General features: G+C 41.3%; 2 protein-coding genes across 3 annotated transcripts in view; both read right to left on the minus strand.

Moving 5' to 3' along the window:
* The window catches only part of uckl1a (uridine-cytidine kinase 1-like 1a), a 15547-nt gene extending 10857 nt beyond the window's left edge, over positions 1 to 4690 (minus strand). Inside the window, exon 1 of one of the 2 annotated variants that reach the window (XM_086213356.1) lies at positions 4594 to 4690. In XM_086213356.1, the coding sequence (XP_086069482.1) occupies positions 4594 to 4682 (89 nt within the window). In that variant the 5' untranslated portion in view covers positions 4683 to 4690. Of the gene's footprint in view, positions 1 to 3165; positions 3484 to 4593 lie in introns of those variants that run through there. The other variant, XM_086213357.1, reaches the window with a different exon arrangement.
* Positions 4691 to 4794: 104 nt separating this feature from the next.
* The window catches only part of samd10a (sterile alpha motif domain containing 10a), a 15712-nt gene continuing 8006 nt past the window's right edge, over positions 4795 to 12500 (minus strand). Inside the window, exons 3-5 of the mRNA XM_086212572.1 lie at positions 6735 to 6903; positions 6510 to 6656; positions 4795 to 5109 (exon numbers count right to left, since the gene is read on the minus strand). Coding sequence (XP_086068698.1) covers positions 5087 to 5109; positions 6510 to 6656; positions 6735 to 6903 — 339 coding nt within the window. The 3' untranslated portion in view covers positions 4795 to 5086. The remainder of the gene's footprint in view (positions 5110 to 6509; positions 6657 to 6734; positions 6904 to 12500) is intronic.

Consider the following 12500-nt stretch of genomic DNA (forward strand, 5'->3'; position numbering starts at 1 on the left):
AAAAGACCAAAGCTTCATCAGGATCAAGCATGAAATCATGTTAAGCAAATAGAGAAGTGAAGCCAAACAAGCTTGACGTAACCATGGTTACAAGAGTCTCCCACGGTTTTGATATCCTCTTCTTTACGAAGGGGTGCCCTCCGGTGGTTGTGAGTGTGACTTCATATGGACCAAGTGAATACCAAGTGAGTCAGGGCTGGACTGAGAATGGCTCGGTCAGCCAAGGGGCCACACATCAGACAATTAAACAGCTTTAATTGTAGATGGCGTCCTCAGTTAGAATCAAATCTCACAGCAGCACAGACTCATTTTTGTCACTCAGACAGATTTAAGAAAGTAATGCTGCCTTTTTTTATTTTTGGGAGAACTTTTCTTGCTCATGTGTCCTTGTTTCGAGAGGTGGCCTTCATCAGACTCTCCAGAATTCAGTTTAGGACCCAGAGCAAAAAAACTACATACAGTGGCCTCTCAAATGTATAAATCTTCTAGAAGAACTAGAGTCAAAGCTAGCATTAAATCCAAATTAAAACAGCAAAATGTCTAACAATCTAATCAACTGATTTCCTTTGCTGTGCTGGATCCATTTTGTTGTTTTCAGCCAGGCTGCTTATGAAATGTTTGGTGCTTCTGGTATGAAATGTACCACAGAAGTACATTTGCCTTTCCTAACATAGTTTTGTTTCAGTCAAACGGAGCAGCTAGCGTGGGCGCAGCTTCTTTGTCTTCTTTTGGTCTGTGTATTAGAAAAAACGCTGTCATGACAGCAGGAATATGTACGCATTTATTTTATTTCTGTTTGGCAGAGTAACCACATACATCTAGATGCAATTTCAGGACTGACAAAACCCCTCGCCCACCAACATTTGTGTGTACGGCTGTGTTTAGTTCCCGTTGAGCAGAAGGCTCAAGACAAATCCATCCGCTGTGGAACACATCCTCTAATTAAATTTACAGATTTTCTAATATTTTCTGTTGGATTGATGGTAAGTAAAGAAATCTAGATCATGTCACAACTGGGATCACCGTGAGCGTGATGAGGCTGCCACACCACTCTTCCTAGGAACATTTTAAAGTCAGCTTAGCTCTTGCGTCACACTTTCTGAAGACACATTTAGGGTATCCTTCATTCCCACTGGCTGTAATTAGAAATTCAATTAGTTGCTTGGTTCATTTCGAATGTGTTGCACAACGACACATACTGTAGGCACAAAACTGAACGGGCGCACAAGACTAATGAATGTTTTGCATATTCAACTGATGCGGTTTCAAATGCTTGTTCAGTAATGACACACTAAAGGCAACCCTCTGAGAATGAACGCAAATAAAAAATGCAAACTAACCTCCATCGTGTACTTCCTCTGTCCTCTCAACAACCTCGATTTAAAGGAATATTCTAGTATTTTTAAACCTGGGCTGGCTTTTTCCCTCTTTATTTGGTATCTTATCCGACAATGGAGAGAAGAATAATTGGATTTGGTCCAACATTGAGCAAAAGCACAACAACAAGCGACTGCAAAATGGCTACTACAGGGAAATTACCCACTTCAGGGGAGACAATGCTTGTTTTCGCCACCGACACACTTAGATCGCTACGATAAGCATCTGACAACATTATGGAAAGGATCCCGACAGAGACGGACGTGTCCAACATGTAAAAGAAGCCTCACAGCAGGTGAGCTGCTGCAGGAAGGAAAAAGCAGTGAAACTTCACGGGGCAAGGACACACTGAAGTTGTACTACACATTCAGTATACTGCACCTTTGTGTTCGCAGTAACCACTGGCAGGCAATATACCGTCAGTCAAATAGAGAAAGAAATTCTACACCAAAGTACTTTCTCCTGAAGAAAACCTCTGTTCTACAAGTGAAGAGACCCTCTGCAGACAGAGTGGAGGTCACTAGGTCACGGCAAAAGTTATTATGTTGACACGCATCAATAAATATTAAAGCAGAACAAACCAGTAGGATGCCGAAGGTACAGATTGTGGAAGCAAGCAGACCCAAATACAAAGACTCAGCTGCAGGCAGGAAGAAGTCAAAGAGTTTGGAGTGGAATATAGACACGTAAAAAAAAGGAACTAAACTGAAAAAGGGAAAAATACAAACGATGGACTACTACAAACAGGCCAAAGGAAGAGAAGATGAGACAAAGAGTAAAAGACACAACAGGACTGACGAGACTGCGAACATGCTGTTAGGAGCAGGTTGGGTGGGAGACAACAGGAACAAGGGTGGTCCGATTAGGGCCGATAAGGCACAAGTGACCACACTAAAAGGAGGGAAGACACACTAAGACAGGAAGTAAAACAAACAGATGCAAGAACGGAAGTGATTTCAAAATAAAGCAGGAACTGACTACAATTAAAAAGTGGGGCTGTTAGAGAGCAGCATCCAGATGTGACTGTGGCCTTCTCCTGAAGAGGAAAGCATTGCTCTCAGATAGCAACCTCTGAATAAATGGTTGTTAAAAAAAAAGAGTTTGAATTAACTTACAGAAACAAGAATATAAACTCCAGACGACACACTGAGGAACAAACAGTAACAATGCAAATGCGAAAACTCAAGAGTCAAAACTGAAAGACGAAAGTCCAGACAGGACTGTGACACCAGGGAGGAGTGAAACATATCGTCACCTTCTTAAACTAATCTCCTAAGTCATTTTTTGATACATTTTTTTAAAATAAATCAATTCCTTATTGTTGCCTCTTTAAAATAATTCCCTCAGTCATTTTTTCAAGTTTTTCAGAAACCACAAAAAACTGTAGACGACACATCATAAGGAGTTGTTTTATGCGAAAAAAAAATTGTCAAAACATGACTTAGGCAACTATTTTAAGAAGGTCACGTCGTGATGTTTTGCCTCCGTTTTTTTTGTTATCTGAAAAACTTGAAATTGACTAAGCCGATTATTTTAAGAAGGCGACGATACTCGAAAAGGTCCATCGTGACAACGTGAGCCGGTCAGAGGCAACAACAAGCACTCCTCATGGACACGTCTGATGCCAACTACTGCTCTGTGGGATTACCAGCTGATGTTGACAGCTTTCCTGCCTGTCCAACTTAATCAATAAGACCAAGGTTTAAAGATACTGCAGTCCTTTAAGCTCATACAAACTATGCACAGTAAGTACAGAGAGACGACTGCAACGCTGCAAGCAGATCTTACCTGCAGTCAGACCTCAGGGACCAGCAGCCAGAGATTCTGGCTCCAGCACCGTCCAGCAGGGTCATATCTGCTTCAGACATCGACCTGCTATTCTCCAGCTTGCCTGTAACCGTGGTAACCTCCCTAAAACAACTGAGGTTTGCCGTCAACAAGGAGGCCGTGCACAAATTTAAATCCAAACTGCTTTTGATTGGCCCATGGAGTTGAAACCATCATCTCGATGACTTTCTAACTTCTTTAGTTGACATCTCTGTGCTATCGTCTCTGTGAATGTCCAGACGTCCTCGTCTGTGTGTGTGTGAAACAGAGACTAAGAGGATCACCGTAACACATGCAGCAAAGACCTGCTTGGTTGGTATTAACAGAGGCTCCTGCAAGCACACAGGGCAGGATGAATGTCAGCTAAATAATGAGCTGAAACTGGTTCTAAAGCTCTGCCAAGCTGACGTCTAACTACCATGCCTCTGACAGTACACGTTGCATCTGATATGCTGTCCCAATGCAATAAAATACTCTAATTATAGCTGTTTCTGCAAAAATACGCCATCAACATGCAAATTTTCCTGAAATACAGGAAGATCTCAGCACCATTAAGAGCACTACAGTACCTATGTGGATCTTTAAGCTTTTAAAAATTGTTAATTAGCTCAAGGAATTCATTGTCCTCTGCAGCAGCTGTGAGGAGACAGTCTTTGGTGTGAGAGTGCGGTCGTAGTTATAATCAGAAAATACCTGAGTGGGATTCTGAATTCTTATTCAACAACAGTTGACAGCCTCATTTATCCTTCAAACCGATATTAAACTGCCATTGGCCTACGCAAAATATAAGTAATTACACATTAACTAAATCAACAGCACAAATTATAAGATTATGCAAGTCAACCAACATAAAAAAAATCCCTTTAATATTGTTTAGCTTATTAGCTAGTTACTTAGTACAGCTTGATTTCTGACATACATTTATGTTAAGTTGAAAAGAATTGTTAATATTTGGTGTTTATATTCGTCTCTGTGAGTACAGCCCTGAACAGGACAGACTGTCAACTAAAAACGTAAGTATTTGGAGGTATTTGAGGGGTAGATGGAGCCTGTGACGCAGGTGAGCGTCATCATGCAGCTCACCTACTTACGGAGAGCTTCGTCTCTCTTCGCATTTAATGAATTTAAAACCACTATACAGTGACTTAACTATAAAACCAACTATTGCTCACGCCCAATGACACATTTGAGTTTGAAACAGAAACATGAAAAGAAGAAACAGTCGAATATCCACTCCGTTAGGAGGAAGAGGAGGAGAGGGGAGTCAGTGTTGTTGGGTTACAAAATCAGGACGCCACTGTATCGCACCAGTGAAAATTAAACTTGGAAATAATAATAATTTCGGTTTAAAGAACTCAAACAGCGGAGAAAACATTCATTCTCATGTACCTGTCCGAGCGGGATGACATTATTTGCCCGCACTCCGTTTCCAAAGGGATCTTGCAACCTCGGAGACGGTATCGGCTGGTTAAAGCCATGGATGATCCCTCTCATCCGCGCTGAGGGCTTCTGGGTAATGTAGTTTATCATCACTTCTCCCCCACATCCGTAATTAAATATGGTACCCACACGTAAGTAACATTTGAAGAGTTCTGGCAGGTGTTTTAAGTTTATTTGTTCCTTTTTACATTACAAAAAATATCAGACAATGAGAAAAAAGACAGAGAGAGGAATCATGATCATAAATCACAGAATAGAGCAATAAATTGACTAAAGAGATTGTCATGATGAGCCTTTTTCATCATAGCTAATCATAGTCAGTCTGTATGTCGCGCCTCCTCCAATGTAACACTGGGGACACTGTTGGATGCACATATCCCACAGATCTGATTCATATGTTAGTTCATTTCAGTAATTTTGTCCATATTTTCCATCAAGCCGGCTACGAAATCCCACCAAAGGAACCTGTAGAAGACAGAAAAATCAGATACTTTAACATTTAAACCATTTTGTTCTCACACTAGAGGGCAGAAGAAACAAACTGTGAACACCAGACTGATTTATTATTTTATTGATTAAGTTCGAACAATTCACTTGAAAATAAATGTTTACCTATTTAAACATCCACTGGTTGCAGTGTAATCCTACACTGCATTGCACTCTACCCAGCTGGTGAAAGTGAGTCTAATATTCAGCCTCCTATTGCTGTTTTTGATCTCTACCAACCTCAGAGGGACATAAATGCTCTTTAAGTACACTGTGTCATTGGGAAATGTGTCGCATTCAGTGTGCTCTTCCATTTTTATGCCCCCAATAGAAATAAAGTAAAACATCAAAAATTTATACTGAGACAAGGGCAATAGAGACAACCTTAATCTAACACCTTTTTTGAAGTGCCCCCCCAATAAAATTGTTGTTAACCGACCCAATCACATCTCTGACTGGGCAAACAGCATTCAGGCACGGTTCTGAGACAAAGCCCTGTTACTTCAGATAGTGCAGACACGTTTAGCCAATTTGTGTCGGACCATGCAATAGTGGCCCAGATTCTGAAGGGAGAGAGAGAAAATATATCACTTTGGTTCAGCTTGCTGTCTTTGCTTGTAGAAGTTATGACCCCAATTCTGTTTTACCATTTTAGCGATCGTGAGACTGAGAACGAAATGTGTAGTGTTCCTAATTATTATTATTAATTATTTAGCATCTTGCAGACCAACATTCTGAGTGCATTCAGTCTAAATCTACTGTGGCCGGTGGGACAACTTCAGCCTCGGAAAAGGTCGTCCTAAACATGGTATCGCCGACACTTGAGGATTCCTCGGCCTCATCAACTGTCCTCAACACAAAATGTATCTATACACATACACATGCTATAGTTTGTAATTCAAATTTTCACAAAAAATTAATCTCATCTTGTAATATTTACTTAGACATATGTAAAAGGCAGGGCAGGGAATTACTGGCGTCTAGCAAACGTGACATAATACCGCCCACAGGAAGGAGGGAAAAAAATGCTAAATAGGCATAAAAGGTGATAATCCACTGTTTTAATTTATTAAAAGATGTGCCCCCTCATCATTTCTATCTGTCCCCTCAGTCACTTCATCTTGGCACCAGGCCCAGTCTGTTTGTGCTGAGCAACAGCAGCTGCGTGCTGCGGTTGATAATGACACCATGAAAGTTGCTTTAACAGTAATGTTCAGTCAGCGTAACGTAAGCTGCAACTCAGCCAGAAAGCTCTGTGAAGCAGAGGCGAGCTCCAGAGTCGCTGAAGGTTCATCATTACACGTGACGCCGCTGACATTATCAGTTGCTACATTATTCATACACAAACGATCAAATATGGAGCTTTGGAGCACACACACCTTCACCTCTGCTGAGCAGCTGTAGGTTGCGTCCTTCCTCCTGAACCTGAAGCTGCAGCACCTGTTGAAGCAGTTCTTGTCGAAGCGTCTCTTGCACGAGTCCCATCCTCTCCAGCTTCTCCCCGTTCAGACGCAGCAACGCGCGGCCTGAAAGCAGTGTTGGTTTTCATTTCTTGAATCCAACCCACATTCAAATGCCTTCTGTTTCTCTTACAACGTGTGTACCTGTGATGGCGTGATGGGAGAATGCCTCTACGTAGGCTAGATAGTTGTGCGGACAGTGTTTCTTCAGCCATTTACACACGTCCTGTTGCGACCAGAGCACGACGGGGCGGATCAGGCTCGGCTGTGTCGGGCTGGTATGATATATCCCATAACTGTCACTGGAACGATACTGCAGCCAAACACAGCGACATGAAGACAAACAGATCAATACAGAGAACACTGTTGTGTTTTAGAGGAATGTTAACCACTGGGAGACACACTGTCGCCCTTTCTTGTGGAGAATTAAATGCCTGCAGGGAAAATATGAAGCTGGATCCAGACAACCGCTCAGTCTCGAGATGTGCAAAAATCACAAATAGAAGGAACAACTTCTGCCTTTCATGTCGTTTATTCAAACTGTAAACATACAAAAACAACAAGTTGTGGATTTATGTGAGAGATTATTTCTTAGCCTGGTGCAGATATGTCCTACAGTCTTAGCTTTAACAACCTAATCTTATTAGCTTAGAGTAAGCATATTTACAGAGACTGTCATGTATCAGAACTAAAGTTTTTCATGATATGATAAATTAGCACATATTGCATTTGATATCCACTGAGTGCTCTTACATTCGTAGCTGTTTAATCGAGTAGAAATACTTGTCACTGGAGTATATGGTGATCTAATTTTAAATGGAGGAGCTCTACTTTCTATTTAACCACATTTATATCAAACTACTGCATAAAAAAGTATTACTCCTAAAAGGTTTTTTTTTGTTGTTGTTTTTTTTTTAATAGGCTTATATGTTAAAAATAAGTGAGAATACTCTTCAGGTCGGTGGCCCGGTGGTGCAGTGGTCAGCACTGTCGCCTCACAGCAAGAAGGTCCCGGGTTCGAGCCCTGGCTCCAGCACGGGATCTTTCTGTGCAGAGTCTGCATGTTCTCCCTGTTCCTGTGTGGGTTCTCTCTGGTACTCCAGCTTCCTCCCACAGTCCAAAGACTTCAAGAGGGGACGAGGCTGATTGATACTCTAAATTGACCGTAGGTGTGACTGTGAGTGTGAATGGTTGTCTGTCTGTATGTGTTGGCCCTGCGATGGACTGGTGACCTGTCCAGGGTGAACCCCGCCTCTCACCCGAAGGCTGCTGGGATAGGCTCCAGCCCCCCGCGACCCTTAACAGGATAAGTGGAAGAAAATGGATGGATGATGGATGGATGAATGGACTGTTCAATCTTATGATGTACTGATTTTTTCATTTTGCTTTTTCCTCATCATAACACTCAATGAAGCATTTTTTGCACTACACTAAGAATTCAAGAGGTCCAACTTCATGAGTTTCACTAATGTTAAGAGATTCAGAGACCACATAACTTGTAAATGATGAAGGAGCTGCATTTATAAAGTGTTGTCCTGCCTCTGAGGCAATCACAGAGGGGGCTGAATTCTACCTCCTGTGCCATAATAATAAATAATAATATTTATGTTGCCAAGCAGCTGGTTTCGCAAGATAACAATGTCACAAGGTTACACAAGCAAGCATCTTGTCAGGTTTCAAGTCAAATCAGTTAAGTGTCATGAGCGTGGTTTCAGTGTTCACTCAGAACAACAAGAGCAGTTCCTGATGAGGTTAGCATAGATGCTACATCAGAAGGGGAGACAGTTTCCTCTTTGAAGGAAGACCAAAGAATGCCACTGAAGGTTTTTCTTAATGGAAAAGACATTTCCGCTCTTCCACTGATGGGCTTTGGCTTCCCAGTCAGCTCACTGATGAGATTGGTTGAAGTTAGCCCGTGATGTGTCTGCCCTTTTACAATTTCTATGGGTGAATCGCAGATGGTTCTGTGAAACAAAACATCTGACGTGTCAGGTTCTATTAAGATAATAATTAGCAGCATTTGTGTGCAGCTCAACAACCTCCCCCAGGCATCTTTTCTCTCACAAACTGGTAAAGTGATACTGCGACCAGCTGCATTTAACTGATGACAGACGGAGAGTCTGTGCTGAAGGAATCTATGAATAATTACTACAGTACATACACATCCTATGACTCACTTAAAAACATATTACTTATGATCAGACAGTATAAATACGTGTACCCATGTAGCAGACACGGAATGGTAGAGAGGAAGGTGAGAAGGTGACCTTGTCTGAACAAGATCCAGAGAGAAGAAACATTCCTTGACAGAATCTCCTGATAAGATCTAGTGATAACTTTAATGAAGTATCAGCCCAGCCTGATACTTCAGCCAAAAAGGTGTATACTGCCCTTCAAGTACTCACATGTTGGCGTCTTGACCTCACAAAGATGCCCCCGCATTACTTCTTTGGGACTCCAGAGGTCAAAAATCACCATCTATACTATAAATAACTAGCTGGAACCTAATGGGACCTGGCCATTAACTCCTCCAGCAACACCGGCTAACTGCACACGTTTGGATAAAGAGGACAGAGTTTATGCCAGATGATGCACTTGAGAGCTTGTGAATAATATTTATGGACAGTTTCTCTGTTGTTAGTAGCTGTTAGCCAGGGTCACCAGCAGCTTCAGGCTAAATATATGTGACTAGCTCTATCTGACCTCTGGAGCCACGAAGACAGGCGGCAAAAATGTCTTTGTAAGCTCAAGCCATCTATTTGTGAGTACCTGAAAGGCAAAATAGACTTTGAGGGTGAAGTAGTGCTTTAAACTCCAATTAGAGGTAGGCTTGTGTGGGAGTATTGACCTAGCAAGAGGAAAACAGCTTCATTTATAAAGCACCTTCCCTGCCTTGGCAGTACTCAAAGTACTTTACACTGTTGCCAACAAAATACTCATCTGTGGAGAGCTACACAGGCCCCGCTTCCTCATCCCTGATAATGAAATAGCAGTGGAAAGGAAAGTACCAGACTATCTCTCACTATGGGCAAAGGGGCTATTAGAAATTTTGTGTTAAGAGCGTAACAAATAGGGGACAAAAACAATCAGCCTTGCGTCTTAATCACTTCTGATAGCCTGTCACCACCTCTGAGCATTTAGTATGGAACCATGCAGGCAGGATGTGTGCAAAAATCTTTCATGTGCTACTCAGGATCAATTATTGCAGATTATATAGAGACAAATGAGTGATTTAAGGTTAAACCAACATGCAGCAGTGTCTTAGTCAGGTTTTGGGACACCATGAGCTGCCAGAAGAGCTCCAGTGTGATTGAAATGGAACTTTACAGGAGGGATGAACCTCACTCCTTCAAAAGATACAATACTTTATTCATTGCCCCTATGTGAAATCTTTCTTGGGCTCAGTGTTGCATCTAACAAATATCATTCCATTCTGCATTTACTATTCAGCAAACACACCCTGGTAAGTTATGTACATTCAAGTGCCATAATAAATGTTAGATAACATATTGCACAGCTTTAAGCCACATTGCACTAGACAACAATATACTGCACTTTAGGGAGGTACAGTATTGCACAAAACCACACACTTCACCGCAGGGAGTTATTGCAAAAACGAGACATCACACTAAAGACTGCTCTGACTGCTCACTTAATTCCGAATTCATCGAAATCCCATGGCCTGCAGCAATCTCCAAATCACAGGAGGGTGCAATATTTGTAAAAGGCTAATTGTGTCAAAATACCATTTAAAATTAAATATTACGGTGCTGCAGAGATGTCTCCTATCTACACGTTATATCCCACAGACTTCTAAGGAAGAAAACATCTTAGTTGTGATACAAATCCCCACAATAATCCAACCACAAGGATTTTAGTCTCTCTGTATGAAAATTAGAATAATAATGTAATAATTTAACATCCCCTCTAATATCACAACTCTAGTATCAAGTAATCTCAATTCTAGATTTTGAAAAACCAGCCATGAAAATTGCACGTGGAAGATTTCCTAGGTACAGAAGCTTAAATTTGAGTAACTGACAAGACTGGAAGATCATGATCAGGTTTCTAACTACTTAAAGCACACGGGGTCTACATGTGCAGGCAGATAAACGTTCAGTGTAGATGTGAACCTCAAAGTTGTCGGGAGGGTTGGAGAACATGTAGCGGCTCGGACGGCAGCAGCAGAACAGAGAGAGGAGCAAGTAGATCAGCGGGATCATGAATTTTTCAAAATCGTGCAGCCCAATTATAAACTACTGATTGATAGTGTTTAAACCTGGAGCCAAAAGCTATGGAGGTTGGAGGTGGTTCCATCATATATTAAAAGTGTGCACATTCACACTCATGTGTCCGGACACATTGTAAGCCAGCATATTCCCATGATGACCGAGGCCTGCAAAATGAACGGAGATGAGTTATTGCTCGCTGAATAATCACTGAAACAAATGATTTATTAACTATCATGAAGCACTAAACATGCAAATGCTGGCAGGAGCGGCGAGTGATGAGTGGCACAGGAGGAAAGACAACTTTAAAGTTCTGAAAACCATGTTTGTGTAGGTGGAATACAGGGCAGCAGCTCAGAGAACGAGGTGGTCATTACTCATCTAAGAATAGGGAATATGGTTTAAAGAAGAACGAAGCGCCCTACTGGACTGTGAACACACACACACACACACACACACACACACACAGGAATTAAAAAAAAGACATCAAACATACACTGACAGACTAATAAGCTTGATGAAGACATAAGGGAACTAATAGTATCAGCACAAAGAAAAAAAGGCACAGTTTTCTGATCAACTACTTAAAAGTAACAGTAATAACCAAGAGAATCCCCCACTGTGATTATTGTGTGTGTGTGTGTGTGTGTGTGTGTGTGTGTGTGTGTGTGTGTGTGTGTGTGTGTGTGTGTGTGTGTGTGTGTAAGTGAAAGTTGACCATATGGTCTTGCTTTGAGCCTCTGCCCTGTATTCCACTTACATGAACACGGTTTTGATCAACTCCAGACTGGCGCTCCTTCTCGTTCCCTCTGATCCTCATCAGCTGGTCAATTAGCACTACTAAACATCAACCTCACTACAATGGGTGCCAGGCCCTTTTAATATGCAGCACCCAAACCATGGAGTTCCCTCTGTTACACATCTGCTCAACTAGCCAATTCACTTTAACTCCACAAACTGCATCGCATTTTTAATTAAAAGCCTTTTTTTTCCCATCACTGGCTTTATTGATTACTATAATGATGTCTCTTAGTGCTTTTTGACTGTACTATTTTGATTTTATGTCATGTATAGGGACCTTCAGAGACATGAAATGTTTCTTTATATAAAATGTATTAATAAATTATGTTTTTCACACTCTGACATCGTGAGATTGGGAGTTGAACTGTTGGACTGTTTTGGTAAGACTGTGTGTCGCCCCATCCATCGTAGGAAAGGGTGTTAAAATCAACGTTTCTTCATAGCAACAAATTTTACACTAAATACATTGTTTTTGCTATCATGGGAACCAAAATGTCTCCTTTCACGCAATGTAAATGCCATTACATAATGCTTGCACATTTGATCCATTTTTATGGTCTACTTTCAAAACCTATTCTAGAAAACAAAGCACTAAACCTACACTAATGAATATTAGTTACACATTTATTTAAATCACATCATAAAAGCACAAATTAAAATGTTCTGCTCCTTGCCCTGTTCCATTTCAGATAAAAATCACTTGTTATGTGAGTGTCACTGTGGCTCCGAGCCTCCACATCCGTGAGGCAGGGCTATGCTTCATGTTGTGTGTGTGATCTCGAAAACAAGCAAACAAAACAAAAACTGCTGCTTGGTTGAAAACCAACCATGGAAATTGCATGTTGAAGATTTCGTAGGTACAGAAGCTCACACTCAAGTA

The sequence above is a fragment of the Aulostomus chinensis genome, chromosome 9, assembly GCF_037954235.1.
Source record: "Aulostomus chinensis isolate RoL2024-O1b breed Wild chromosome 9, RoL_Achi_v1.0, whole genome shotgun sequence".
NCBI classification, from domain to species: domain Eukaryota; kingdom Metazoa; phylum Chordata; class Actinopteri; order Syngnathiformes; family Aulostomidae; genus Aulostomus; species Aulostomus chinensis.